The 15662-nt window shown below is 43.9% G+C and overlaps 1 protein-coding gene across 1 annotated transcript in view; it reads left to right on the top strand.

Annotated features, from left to right (window-relative positions):
* Positions 1 to 3802: 3802 nt before the first annotated feature.
* The window catches only part of LOC139831598 (uncharacterized), a 40424-nt gene continuing 28564 nt past the window's right edge, over positions 3803 to 15662 (top strand). Inside the window, exons 1-5 of the mRNA XM_071820896.1 lie at positions 3803 to 4937; positions 6211 to 6639; positions 6754 to 6976; positions 7368 to 7708; positions 7847 to 8035. Coding sequence (XP_071676997.1) covers positions 3803 to 4937; positions 6211 to 6639; positions 6754 to 6976; positions 7368 to 7708; positions 7847 to 8035 — 2317 coding nt within the window. The remainder of the gene's footprint in view (positions 4938 to 6210; positions 6640 to 6753; positions 6977 to 7367; positions 7709 to 7846; positions 8036 to 15662) is intronic.

Raw genomic sequence — 15662 nt, forward strand, 5'->3', positions numbered from 1 at the left:
AATTCCATTGTGTGACCAATCAAAGAATACATTCATAACATGTATATCATCTATATACACCTGAGCTAGACTTTCTAGTCTTTTCTTTCTTTCTGCCAAAATCCTTTTGTAGTTTCTCTTTCGACTTTCCTCATATTTCTGAAAACACTTCAACATCAATAACTTCTAGGCTTGTTGGTCAAATACCAATAACCTTGAGGTTCACACTTTGAAGTTGATCATCACATGACAAGTGTTCCAGATTTCACTATTAGTAACTTTTTAATGTGATGAACAATTTCACTCATAATTTTACCCATCAAATCATGACAACTTCATGATGAAGCTACTATGGCTTACATGGATATGCGAACAATGTTAGTGCCCAACTAGTTGGAGGATCGGGACGCCTAGCGTCTTCAATCTTCGTACATTCCCATAAAACATATGAGTTTATGTAGTCTCACTAAATTATATTTTATTATCTTGTAATAAGGTCTTAGATATCACATATATCTCATACCTTGATTATTTCTGAAAACTAACTTTTTAGCTCCTTACTTTTCAAACGGATTTGAACATCAAGTTTGACGGAGAGCAGATAATTTTAGATACTAATTGAAACCATTGCTTTTCGAATCAGCAATTTGAGGATTACCAAAAGTTTGCTATAGGACTTAATCATTTCTTGATTCTTTAACAATACGGTACCAGTCCGTAAAGTTACTTGTCAGACTTAACAGTATTTCTATCTCAATTACAGGCCTAGCGCAAAGTAGAAAACGGATGCCAATTCTACAAAATTTAATTCAAAATATAATTTAGACTATGTTCAGGATAAATTGAGTTTACTATTAATTCTTAAATTAACTAGATGAACTCCCACTCAAAAAAATATCCCTCGCATTGTCTTAGTGATTACACGAACCAAATCCACTACACCAAGTCCGATCATCACGTGAGATGATGTAGTTTCAATGGCGAACATCAACATGTTCATCATATCATTTATATGATTCATGCTTAACCTTTCGGTCTTCCGTGTTCCGAGGCCATGTCTGTACATGCTAGGCTCGTCAAGTCAAACCCTAGTTTCCGCATGTGCAAATCTGGCTTGCACCCGTTGTATGCACACGTTGAATCTATCACCCCCGATCATCACGTGATGCTTTGAAACAATGAGTCTTAGCAACGGTGCTAACTAAGGACGAACACTTTATTATCTTGATTTTTAGTGAGAGGGATCATCTTATAATGCTACCGTCGCGATCTAAGCAATATAAGATGCATAAAAAGGATTAACATCACATGCAATTCATAAGGTGATATGATATGGCCCTTTTATCTCGCGCCTTTGATCTTCATCTCCAAAGCACGGGCATGATCTCCATCATCGTCGGCGGTGCGTCAAGGTCCATGGCACCGTTTTCATGGTTGTTCACCACATGTAGCAACTATTACAGCTACTTTGAAATAATACTACTACATGAAATATAAAGACAACCATAAGGCTCCTGCCGGTTGTCACAATACAATAATGATCATCTCATACATATTCATCATCACATCATGGCCATATCACATCACCAAACCCTGCAAAAACAAGTTAGACGCCTCTAATTTGGTTTGCATATTTTACGTGGTTTAGAGTTTTCGAGTAAGATCCAATCTACCTACGAACATGAACCACAACGCTGATACTAGTGTTGTCAATTGAAATAATAAATTGAATCTTAACTATGGTGAGAGAGAAAGACACCCGCAAAGCCACTTATGCAATACAAGTTGCATGTCGAGCGTGGAGCAAGTCTCATGAATGCGGTAATGTAAAGTTAGCCCGGGCCACTTCATCACACCATACCGCAAGATGCAAAGTACACATAACAGGAGACAACAAAAGCATCAACAGCCACAAAACCATTGTGTTCTACTCGTGCAACCAATCTATGCATAGACACGGCTCTGATACCACTGATGGGATTCATAGCATAGAAAACAAAAAAAAATCCTACGCAAGAATGAATAACAAGCCAAGATCTAATCTAGTAGATGGTAGCAACGAGATGAAGATCATGAGACTAAACCTCGAAGATTCCAAAGCCTAAGATATTTGATCTCGTTGTTGATGTAGTCGATCACTTGCCGCTTTCAAAAGCGCGTAGAAGATCTTGACGGTGCCACAATCGGGCAGCACCTCCGCACTCGGTCACACGTACGGTGTTGATGACGACGTCCTTCTCCCCGTTCTAGCGGGCAGCGGATGTAGTAGATCCTCCTCGGAATCCCGCCAGCACGACGGCGTGGTGACGGTGGTGGTGGAGATCTCCGGCAGGGCTTCGCCGTAAGCGCTGCGGGAGAAGAAGGAGGATGGAGTAGCTAGGGTTTGGGAGAGAGGGGGATTGGGGCGCCGGCTTGGTGCCCCTTGGTGGTGCGGCCAAGGTGTAGCCAGCCCTCTCCCTCTCCCTCTCTTTATATAGATGGAACCCCCAAGGGTTTGCCCAAAATCCGAATAAGAGTCCAAGTCAAAACCTTCCATATGGGTGAAACCTAGGGGAAGTGGGACTCCTCCCTTTCCTTCCCCTATAGCCGGTCATGGAGGTGGAGTCCACCATGGACTTCACTTTCCCCTTTGGCTGGCCGGCTAGGGTTGGTGGAGTCCATCCGGGACTCCACCTTCCATGGTGATTTCTTCCAGAAGGTTCTAGAACATTCTAGTGCCTTCCATAAATGCACCGGATCATTTCCAAACTTGGAAAGTGACTTCCTATATATGAATCTTATTCTACGGACCATTCCGGAACTCCTCGTGATGCCCTGGATCCCATCCGAGACTCCGAACAACATTCGAACACCATTCCATATGCCATATCTACTTAAAACGACATCAAACCTTAAGTGTGTCACCCTACGGTTCAAGAACTATGCGGACATGATCGAGACTCCTCTCTGATCAATAATTAATAGCGGGACCTGGAGATCCATAATAGCTCCCACATATTCAACGATGACTTCGTGATCGAAAGAACCATTCACATAAAATAACAATTACCTTTTTCTCGCGATATTTTACTTATCCGAAGTTTGATCGTCGGTATCTCCATACCTAGTTCAACCTCGTTACCGATAAGTACTCTTTACTCGTACCATGATATGGTATCCCTTGTGAAACAGTCACATGCTTGCAAGATAATTAGATATCATTTCACCGAGAGGGCCCAAAGTATATCTATCCGTCATTAGGATGGACAAATCCCACTATTGATATAAGTGCCTCAACCCTATACTTTCCGAACACGTAATGCCACCTTTATAACTACCCATTTACGCAGTAGTGTTTGGTGTCATCAAAGCATCCGTCCGGTATAGGTGATTAACAAGATCTCATGGTTGAAGGATTAAGTTACTATGTAAATTAAAGCTTGAAGCATATAGAACTAAATGACTTGATCATATGTTACGCTTACTATGGGTGTATCTCCATCACATCATTCAGCTAATGATATGATCTTGTTATTAATAACATCCAATGTTCATGATCAGGAAACCATGATCATCTATTAATCAACAAGCTAGTTTAACAAGAGGCTTACTAGGGACTCCTTTATGTTTACAAAACACACAAGTATTAATGTTTCTGGTTAATACAATTATATCATGGGATGTAAACATTTATCATGAACACTAAGATATAACAATAAACACTTTTATTATTGCCTCTTGGGCATATCTTCAACATGGTGCTCCTCCTGCAACGAAGCTGACCCGTGAGAATTTTCTGTATTGGCAAGCTCAGGTGCTGCCTTCTCTCCGTGATGCCAGGGTCATGAGTCTCCTGGAGGGATCAGATTTGGCGCCGCCTGAAACTGTCGAGGCTGACGATGAGAATCAGAAGAAAATCACCATACCCAACCCGGCCTATGACACTTGGATTATGCGGGATCAACAAGTGGTTAGCTACCTGGTTAATTCCCTCTCTGAAGATGTTCTTCCGCAGGTGCTTGGTCTCACCCATGCTGCTAATGTTTGGACTGCGCTTCATGAGCTCTATTCCTCTCATTCCAAGTCCCGGGTTTCCACTATCCGTGGTGCACTCACCAACACAAAAAAGCTGGACCTGAGTGCTCAACAGTACATTACAAAGATGAAAGGCTTCGCTTCTGAACTTGTTGCTGTCGGGAAACCGGTTGATGATGATGAGCTTAAGGATTACATACTTAATGGTCTTGACGATTCCTACAATGGACTTGTTGCTGTGATCAATGCCCATCCCAATACCAAGCTCAATGATGCTTGCTCGCAGCTTCTCTCCTATGAAACTCGAGACAACATGCTTGCCTCCACTGGCCAGGCTTCAGGAACCTTTATGTCCTCGGTCAATGTTGCTCCACGGCGCCCGCCGCCATCCCCACCTATGCCACTTCGACCTACTCCACAACCTGCCCCATATATGCCGCCCCCGCCACAATATCCCTACTCTCCATATCCTCCATATCAGCCGGCTCCTACCTATCAGCAGCACATACCATATATGCCTCCTCCCATGTACCAGCCGCCCTATGCTCCCCAACCCTACATGCTGCCTTACATGCAACACACGGGCCCTCCACGCCCTCCTCCTTCGCAGCCTCCTCAGCAGGCTCAGCCTCCGTGTCAGGAACAACCTCGCCGTCCTAAAGGAGGTCGTGCCAAGAAGCCTGGGCGTCTTGCCTCTCCATGGCAGGAGGGGGTTCTTTGTCAGATCTGCAAAAAGGAAAGTCACTCTGCAAATGAATGTTGGTGGCGTTATGGTGATGATGATGATGATGGCACTCCCACTGACACAAAAGGTGCATATGGCGTTGACACAAATTGGTATATGGACACTAGTGCTACAAATCATGTTACTGGCCAGCTGAACAAACTCACAGTTCATGACACCTATCAGGGGAGGGATCAAGTTCACAATGCTAGTGGACAAGGTATGGACATTGCACACATTGGTCATTATGTTTTGCATACCCCTCATAGTGCTCTTCATCTTAAAAATATTCTCCATGTTCCGAGTGCTTCCATGAATTTACTTTCTGCTCATAAGATTTCCTTAGACAACAATGCTTTCATTGAAATTCACCCTTTCTTTTTCTTGATTAAGGATCAGGCAACACAACACGTCCTGTTTAGGGGTCCATGTCAAGGTGGCTTGTACCCCCTTGTCCCTGCCTCCACGCCTTCATCAAAGCATGCCCTAGTCACCATCAAGCCCACCTCCTCCACCTAGCATCGTCGTCTTGGACATCCATCCTCTTTTATTGTTCAACAAGTTATTAAGAAGAATAATTTATCATACTCTCCAGAAATAAATGCTCGTGTATGTGATCCTTGCCAACAGGCCAAGACTCATCAGCTACCCTATCCCATCTCCTCTAGTGTATCCATTGTTCCATTGGAACAGATCTTTTCTGATGTATGGGGACCAGCTCCTCTTTCTGTAGGCAAGCATTCATACTATGTAAGCTTCATTGATGATTTTAGCAAGTTTACTTGGATCTATTTACTAAAGAAATGATCTGAGGTGTACCAAGTCTTTCTCAATTTTTAGCAGTTTGTTGAATGAAAATTTGGTAGGAAAATTATTACTATGCAAACTGATTGGGGTGGTGAATATGAAAAACTCAATAGTTTCTTCCAAAAAGTGGGCATCTTCCTTTAAAATTCTGGGATGATGCTTTTCTCACAGCTACATACTTGATTAATCTCCTTCCTACAAAAGTACTTAACTTTGAGACACCTTCCCAGAAGCTTCTTCAAGTTTCTCCTAATTATGAACCACTTCGTATTTTTGGTTGTGCCTGTTGGCCCAATCTTCGTCCATACAGCAAACACAAACTCTCGTTTCGGTCTAAACAATGTGTTTTTCTTGGGTACAGTCCCCTTCACAAAGGAGTCAAATGTCTTGATGTAAATACTGGTCGTGTCTACATTTCTCGGGATGTTGTGTTTGATGAAAACATTTTTCCTTTTGCTTCCCTTCATCCCAATGGTGGTCGCCGTCTCCGTGAAGAAATTCTTCTTCTTCCAAATGATCCACCTCTGCCTTCAGCTTCTTCAGAAATAGCGGTGTGCATACTAATGATCATGTTTTGCAACTAGTTCCCGTTGTTAATCCTCCGCAGGTTCCCGTTGTACCCATGTCCACCGGAGACGTTGAAGAAACTAGCTGAAATTCTGGAGAAACTGACGAAAACTGCACAGCAAATGACACTGCCAGTCCACAGCATTTTACATCTGAAATCTGCAGCGATCCCGAGCAAGATTCTGGCCCAGAATCTGCCTTGGATCACGCGCGAGACATGCAGTCTCCCGCCCGTCAGAGTAGGCCTGCTCCCGCTGATGGACGTGCTGGGTTGGTCCCGCCGCTCGTCCCGTCGCTCCACTCCATGCCTGCCACATCGCCAGCCAGGTCCCATGCTGCTCCCACACGTGATGTTGTCGCCACTGCTGGCCCGGGTGCTGCAGCACCACATGCATCGTTTCCCTCTGCTGGTGACTCGGTCCCAGCCGACGTGATTGGAGATGCTGCAGCTGATGCTGCTGTGGAGGATCCCGATGCACATCACAATGATGACACTGCAGACAATGGTGACATGCATGGTATTCAGGCAGAAGCAGCAGCTGGTTCTGGTACTATTTCTCGTCAGGAGCCTCCAGCGCCACGCACTCGCTTACAAAAAGGCATTAAACAACCCAAAGTATATACTAATGGTACTCTCTGATATGCTCTTTTAACTTCTACAGGTGAACCTTCAAATCTTCGTGAGGCGCTCACTGACGAAAATTGGAAACTTGCTATGCAAGATGAATATGATGCTCTCATTGCTAACAAAACCTGGCACCTTGTGCCCCCATGCCGACATAGCAATATCATTGACTGCAAGTGGGTCTATCGTATCAAGAAGCATGTTGATGGTACTATTGACAAGTATAAGGCTCGTCTTGTCGCAAAAGGATTTAAACAACGGTATGGCCTTGATTATGAGGACACATTTAGCCCTGTGGTTAAAATTGCTACTATCAGATTGGTTCTCTCCATCTCAGTTTCTCGGGGTTGGAGTTTAAGGCAGTTGGATGTCAAGAATGCATTTTTACGTACATGGTATTCTGGAAGAGGATGTATACATGAAACAACCACCTGGTTTTGAGTCTTCCGCTAATCCAAACTATATTTGCAAGCTTGACAAAGCTCTTTATGGACTGAAACAGGCACCTCGAGCATGGTACTCTCGTCTAAGCTCTAAGTTAAGCACTCTTGGATTTGTTCCTTCTAAAGCTGATACTTCTTTGTTCCTCTTTGCTAAGTCAAGAGTTATCATTTTTCTCCTTATTTATGTTGATGATATCATTGTCACCAGTTCATCTGATACAGCCATATCTGCATTATTGAACAATCTGAGTTCTGAGTTTGCTCTCAAGGATCTAGGCAATCTTCACTTCTTTTTGGGTCTTGAAGTACATCAACGTGCTAATTTTTTGCTCTTGAATCAAGAGAAATATGCTACAGATTTGTTGGTCCGTGTTGGTATGAAAGACTATACACCATGTCCTACACCACTTGCTCTTAATGACAAGCTGTCCTTGCATGATGGATCACTTCTTGGCTCTGATGATAGTACAAATTACATAAGCATTGTTGGTGCACTTCAGTATTTAACTCTTACTAGACCTGATTTATCATTTTCAGTAAACAAAGTGTGTCAGTTTCTTCATGCTCCTACGACTGTTCATTGGACTGCAGTAAAATGAATATTACGATACATCAGTGGTACTCTCAAGGTTGGGCTCACTTTTCAGCATTCTTCATCTACATTGCTTAGTGCTTTCTCTGATGCAGACTGGGCTAGTGATCTTGATGATAGACGTTCTACATGTGGCTTTGCTATTTTCTTTGGTCCTAATCTTATTTCTTGGAGTGCTCGTAGACAAGATACTGTCTCAAGATCTAGTACTGAAGCAGAATACAAAGCACTGGCTAATGCTACTGCCGAACTTATCTGGGTTGAAGCACTGATACGAGAGCTTGGTATTTCACTTAAGGAGAAACCATGTTTATGGTGTGACAATCTTGGTGCTACTTTTCTATCTGCTAATCCCGTGTTTCATGCTCGCACCAAGCATATTGATAAGGGGTGGCCCGATCTTCTCAATAAGCAACGGTGGTGATGATGATCACGGGGTGATAGCAGCGGAGGAACACGACGATGTAGTGGAAGATAACTTGTATGACGCAACGAGATCTCTCGATTGGTCCCTGTCGCCAATGCAACAACTATCAACCCTGTAAGATATTCGCAACTCCACACACTTGTGCACGTAGCCGCCGACCACGAAGCGGTAAGTTGCAACCGTCTAATTCCCAATGGAACAGCAGATCACACAAGACTTTAACAGGATCTACACAATATCAAGCAATATGGTGTAGGGAATTCAATACTAGGGTTTATCTTAAACGTGGTCTGAAGTAGCTAGGGGATCGTCCAAGGCACTTATATAGGCGTCCGGGACGAGTTCTGGTCGAAAGATACAAGTAAAACCGACCCAGAATAGATCTGGTCGAGACAGACTCGGACTAGTCCGGTCTGGAATTCGGTTGACCGGGCCTGGACCAGGCTGACCGGTCTAAACCGGGCCAGGGACCGGGCGGCAACCGGAAAGGTCGCAAAACTCCGTCCGGTTGGCCCCAGTACGACGCCCGGTTGGCGCCGGGGTGAATCTGGTCTGCCGCCCGGTTGGACCGGGCCAGGGACCGGGCGGGCCGGCGTGCCGACCGGTCTGACCGGGTGCTGGACCGGCCTGGACTTCTTCTTCTCCTATCGCGCATGCCTCCCGCTCCTGCCTCGCGCGTCCATGAGATATCTTCAGGTCCAGCTCCATGTCCAGCCTCACGTCCTTCTTCACGTCCAGCTGCTCCTCTTCTCCTCGTGCGATGCTTGTCTCCTCTTCATACCTGATGATACATAAATAACAAGACTTAGGCAGTATAAAGTTCTCATCAATCAAGGTATCATTTAGAAACAAGTTCACCTGTTGCTTAAGTAGCTTCGCACGAGCCCTTGTAATAGGTCCAATCCGAACTTCATTGGACTTGAGCTTCACAGCAGGTTCATCTTCATTTATCAATGACGGAGGTAGTGGTGTAGTAGGGATGTCAACATCATCTTCTGGAGCATTAAGATCAACATCATCTCCAGTCTCATACTCATTGTCCTCATTGATAATCATGACTTCACGGTTTGGACAGTCTCTCCGAAAGTGACCTTTGCCACCACATGTGTGACAAGCCATATCACGGTTACGCGCAGTAGACACATTAGAGCCACTCGTACTTGCAGCAGATTCGGACTTCTTTGTGTTAGACACATTGGAGACCGGCTTACTAGGCGGAGTAGAGTAAGGGGCGGAGCGCGTCGAAGGCGCCGGCGCCGTAGATGGGGCCGCGCGGGGTGTGAAACGCCCAGCTCCTGAAGCTCGACCTTTAATCTTTGCTTCGTCAGCCAACTGTGATTCAGCTTCTCTTGCGTGATGTAACAATTGATTCATATTGGTGTAACTGTAGTGACGAACAATGCCTTTGATATCATACTTCAAGCCGTTGAAGAAACGCTGCATTGTCATCTCGAGAGACTCACGGACACGGCCACACTGCATAAGCATCTCCATCTCCATGTAGTATTCATCCACAGTCTTCACACCTTGTCTCAATAGAGTCAACTTATCATATATATTCCGCAAGTAATTTGTAGGCACAAAGCGAGAAGTCATTGCCTTCTTCATGGCACGCCATGTGCGTATAGGTTGCTCACCATCGTCATCTCAGTTACGAACAAAAGCATCCCACCAACGCAATGCATAGCCATCAAATTCGGAAGAAGCAAGCTTGATCTTCCTATCTTCAGTGTAGTTCGGATGTAAGTTCCATAACTTCTCAATCTTGAGCTCCCAAGTGAGGTATTCTTCAACATCAGCTCCTCCTTCAAACTTGGGTATGGAAAACTTAGGCTTACCCAAACCATCTTCCGCATCATGTCCATGACCATGGCGGTCAAGCGGAGCCCATCCTCGAGGACGATTACCACGTGGCGCACCACGAGCATTGTGTGCGTCATCTTGAAGCTCGGGATCTTCGTCTTGTTATTGTTATGCGGTCAAATTCTCAATAGCGAGGCGCATATCTGCAATATTGCGCTGTATATCCGTCACTTGATCAGCTATTGTGGTGACAGTCGCATTAGTAGCATCCAACTTTTGGTTGATCTCTTCAACCTTCCCATTAAGCACATCGTCCTGAGCGCGGAATTCACGTCGCATCTCATTACGAAGAGCTTCAAACTCCCTCCATGTGATGATATTTGCAGCACTCTTGTTCTCCTGGTTAACAATTTTGTGATCACTAGCAGACATGATTAGTATGTTAGTGCACTAAATCAAAAGTATATGGTGGTACTCTCACAACTCACTCAACAACTGATAAGAAAAGGAGATCTTACCATTCCAAAATAAATTAGTGTTGCTTACTGATGTCTACGCATGCTTCTATTCCTGTAGACAGTGTTGGGCCTCCAAGAGCAGAGGTTTGTAGAACAGCAGCAAGTTTTCCCTTAAGTGGATCACCCAAGGTTTATCGAACTCAGGGAGGAAGAGGTCAAAGATATCCCTCTCAAGCAACCCTGCAATCACGATACAAGAAGTCTCTTGTGTCCCCAACACACCTAATACACTTGTCAGATGTATAGGTGCACTAGTTCGGCGAAGAGATAGTGAAATACAAGTAGTATGGATGGTGGTAATATTGCAGGAAGTAAAGATGCAGTAAAAGAACATGTAGCAGAACAGTAAATAAACGGTTCCAGAAAATAGCTTGCTGGCGTGGGAGGCAATTCTCTGTGGTGTAACGTATTCGGAAACAAGGCCTAGGGATCATACTTTCACTAGTGGACATTCTCAACATTGATCACATAACTGAATAAACAAATACTACTTTCTCTACACTCTCTTGTTGGATGACAAACACCATTCATTGTGTAGGGCTACAAGAGCACCTCAATGCCGGAGTTAACAAGCTCCACAACATTCGATGTTCATATTTAAATAACCTTAGAGTGCATAATAGATCATTGCAATTATACCGAGAACTAACATAGCGCACACACTGTCACCATTACACTATGAAAGGGGGAATAGATCACATCAATACTATCATAGTAATAGTTAACTCCATAATCTACAAGAGATTACAATCATAACCTACGCCAAGTACTACATGATGCACACACTGTCACCATTACATCATGAAGGAGGAATAGACTACTTTAATAACATCACTAGAGTAGCACATAGATGATATTCAACTAGATCACAAAGCGCATGATCACATAAAGATCACATGGGAGAGAGAGATGAACCATATAGCTACCGGTACAGCCCTTAGCCTCGAGGGAGAACTACTCCCTCCTCATCATGGAGACAGCGATGGCGGTGAAGATGGTGGTGGAGATGCCTTCCGGGGGCACTTCCCCGTCCCGGCAGCGTGCCGGAACAGAGACTTCTCTCCCCCAGATCTTGGCTTCGCGATGGCGGCAGCTCTGGAAGGTTTCTCGTACCGTGGCTTATTCCTTTAGGGTTTTCGCGACGGAGTCCTTAAGTAGGCGGAAGGGCATCCTCGGAGGGGCCCTGGTGGGGCCACACAATAGGGGGCGCACCCCACCCCTTGGCCGCGCCGCCCTGGCGTGTGGGGCCCCCCTGGCTCCCCTCTGGTCTCTCTCCGGTGTTCTGGAAGCTTCGCGGAAAAATAAGATACTGGGCGTTGATTTCGTCCAATTCCGAGAATATTTCCTTACTAGGATTTCTGAAACCAAAAACAGCAAAAAACAGGAACTGACACTTCGGCATCTTGTCAATAGGTTAGTTCCGGAAAATGCATAAATATGACATAAAGTGTGAACAAAACATGTGTGTATCATCATAAAACTAGCATGGAACATAAGAAATTATAGATACGTTTGAGACATATCAAGCATCCCCAAGCTTAGTTCCTACTCGCCCTCGAGTAGGTAAACGATAACAAGGATAATTTCTAAAGTGACATGCTACCAACATGATCTTGATCAATACTATTGTAAAGCATATGAGATGAATGAAGTGACTCAAGGCAATGGTAAAGACAATGACTAAACAACTGAATCATATAGCAAAGACTTTTCATGAATAGTACTTTCAAGACAAATGATGACCCACAAGTATAGGGGATCGCAACAGTCTTCGAGGGAAGTAAAACCCAATTTATTGATTCGACACAAGGGGAGACAAAGAACACTTGAAAGCCTTAACAGCGGAGTTGTCAATTCAGTTGCACCTGGAAACAGACTTGCTCGCAAGGGTTTATCAGTAATGCTTTTATAGCGAATAGTAGTGAAATAACAGCAGCAGAGTAACAGAGACAACAGTAGTGATTTTAGTAAACAGCAGGATTAAAATACTGTAGGCACAGGGACGGATAACGGGCGTTGCATGGATGAGAGAAACTCATGTAACAATCATAGCAGGGCATTTGCAGATAATAATAAAACGGTGTCCAAGTACAAAGCAATCAATAGGCATGTGTTCCAATTATAGTCGTACGTGCTCGCAATGAGAAACTTGCACAACATCTTTTGTCCTACCAGCCGGTGGCAGCCGGGCCTCAAGGGAAACTACTGGATATTAAGGTACTCCTTTTAATAGAGTACCGGAGCAAAGCATTAACACTCCGTGAACACATGTGATCCTCACATCACTACCATTCCCTCCGGTTGTCCCGATTTCTGTCACTTCGGGGCCATTGGTTCCGGACAGTGACATGTGTATACAACTTGCAGGTAAGATCAATAAACAATGAATATCATGATGAAACAATAACATGTTCAGATCTGAGATCATGGCACTCGGGCCCTAGTGACAAGCATTAAGCATAACAAGTTGCAACAATATCATCAAAGTACCAATTACGGACACTAGGCACTATGCCCTAACAATCTTATGCTATTACATGACCAATCTCATCCAATCCCTACCATCCCCTTTGGCCTACAGCGGGGGAATTACCCACACATGGATGGGGGAAACATGGCTGGTTGATGTAGAGGCGTCGGTGGTGATGATGGCGATGATCTCCTCCAATTCCCCGTCCCGGCGGAGTGCCAGAACGGAGACTTCTGGCTCCCGCGACGGAGTTTCGCGATGTGGCGGCGTTCTGGAGGGTTTCTGGCGACTTCGACTTCTCCCCCGTGCGTTTTTAGGTCGAGGCCAATAAGTAGTCCGAAGGAGGGCGTCGGAGGCCGGCCAAGGGGGCCACACCACATGGCCGCGTGGGCCCCCCTGGGCCGCGCCGCCCTATGGTGTGGGGCCCTCGGGCCTCCACCTGACTTGTCCTTCTGGCTCCGTCAGTTTTCTGGGAAAATAGGGCCTTCTGCATAAATTCCGAGGATTTTCCCGAAAGTTGGATTTCTGCACAAAAACGAGACACCAGAACAGTTCTGCTGAAAACAGCGTTAGTCCGTGTTAGTTGCATCCAAAATACACAAATTAGAGGCAAAACAATAGCAAAAGTGTTCGGGAAAGTAGATACGTTTTGGACGTATCAACTCCCCCCAAGCTTAGCTTATTGCTTGTCCTCAAGCAATTCAGTTAACAACTGAGCGATAAAAGAACTTTCACGAACACATTTGCTCATATGATGTATATATTCTCATGCTATGGCTAATACTTAAGCAGTTCATAATGAGATACATGCAAATAAGATCATCTAACAGCTATGTCAATCATGGAGAGGTACCAACAATTAATAATAAGCATCATGAATCATGTATATAAGCAGGATTGCAATGTTCATAAGAGAGTATGATAAAGTGGTATCTCGCTTTCCTGTATTTGATTGGCAAAACATAAATGCCCGGGCACCTCTGGAGTTCATAGAAAGACTAGAAGTAGTGATTGTCAAAGATAAAAGCATCAAAGTTATACCACAATCAATCATATTTTGAGACAAGCATATTATACTAAGAATGACAGTTGTGCTCTCAAGATAGTGCTCAAAGAAATGATGGAGACACAACATAGAAGTAAAAGATTGACCCTTCGCAGAGGGAAGCAGGGATTAACATGCGCTAGAGCTTTTCATTTTTGAAATCAGGAGTAAAATTATTTTGAGAGGTGTTTGTTGTTGTCAACGAATGGTAATGGGTACACCAACTACCTCGCCAACCGGACTCCCAAGAGCGGCTCCCATGAATTATTGCATATTTATTTGGCACTCCTTCCAACCTTTCTTACACAAACCATGGCTAACCGAATCCTCGGGTGCCTGCCAACAATCTCATACCATGAAGGAGTGCCTTTTTATTTTAGTTTTATTATGATGATGACACTCCCCCCAACCATTGCTTACACAAGCCATGGCTAACCGAATCCTTCGGGTGCCGTCCAACAATCACAAACCATGGAGGAGTGTCTATTTAAGTTAATTAATTCGGGACTGGGAATCCCATTACCAGCTCTTTTTGCAAAATTATTGGATAAGCGGATGTGCCACTAGTCCATATGAGAGTCCGTCAGAAGTAAATGACAAGGTTGAAAGCTAAACACCACACACTTCCTCATGAGCTATGAAACATAAACACAAATTGAGAAGCATTTTGAAGGTTTTAAAGGTAGCGCATGAGAATTTACTTGGAATGGTTTGAAATGCCATGCATAGGTATTTATGGTGGACACTCTGGAATAACTTGGTTTTCATGTGTTTGGAAGCACGAGCAGCGTTCCCGCTCAGTACAAGTGAAGGCTAGCAATAGACTAGGGAGCGACAAATCAAGAGAGCAAAGAATCGTCATAATCATGCTTGCGGCAAAATAAATTAACGGAGGCATAAAAGTGATACAAGAACTCTGAAGCAATATAGATCATCGAGGCTTAATTGAATTTTTGTTCAGTCATATGCATGCGTGAGCATGTGCTAAGTCGATATAAATGAATTATTCAGAGGAGGATACCACAATGCCATACTTACTTATGAATAAAACAATGCAAGCAAACATCCATGACATGCTACTCATATTAATAAATTGGAGCTAAACATGAGAGATCATAAACTACTAGACTTTCTCAAATAACATATACCTCACATGAACCAACTAAGCATGCTCACATGGATGAGTATATGTATAAAAATGAAAACAAATAGAGTTCATACCAGCCTCTCACCACAATCCAATTGTCGTAGATCGTCATTATTGCCTTTTCACTTGTGCAACTTGGATAATATGAAATGAAAACCACGCTCCAGCCACCGAAGACCATTGAACTCATAAAGAACTTTACAAAATCAAAGAAGAACAGCAAATATTTTTGGTGTTTTCGAATTTGAGAACAAGAACAAGAGGAAACAAACAAACAAAGCAAAATCTTTTTGGGTTTTCTTATAGCAAACTAGCAATAACAAATAAAGCGAAACAAATGCAAGAAACCAAAGCAAACAAATGGTGAAGAGAAACAACAGAAATATTTTTGGTCTTTTTATGTTTTGGGAAAGAAACAAAGCAAGAACAAGAAATAGCAAACTAAAAGAAACACAGAAAAGCGAGATGGCAGAAATCTGCCAAAACCTGACAGCAGTACAG

This window comes from Lolium perenne, chromosome 5 (assembly GCF_019359855.2).
Source record: "Lolium perenne isolate Kyuss_39 chromosome 5, Kyuss_2.0, whole genome shotgun sequence".
Taxonomy (NCBI): domain Eukaryota; kingdom Viridiplantae; phylum Streptophyta; class Magnoliopsida; order Poales; family Poaceae; genus Lolium; species Lolium perenne.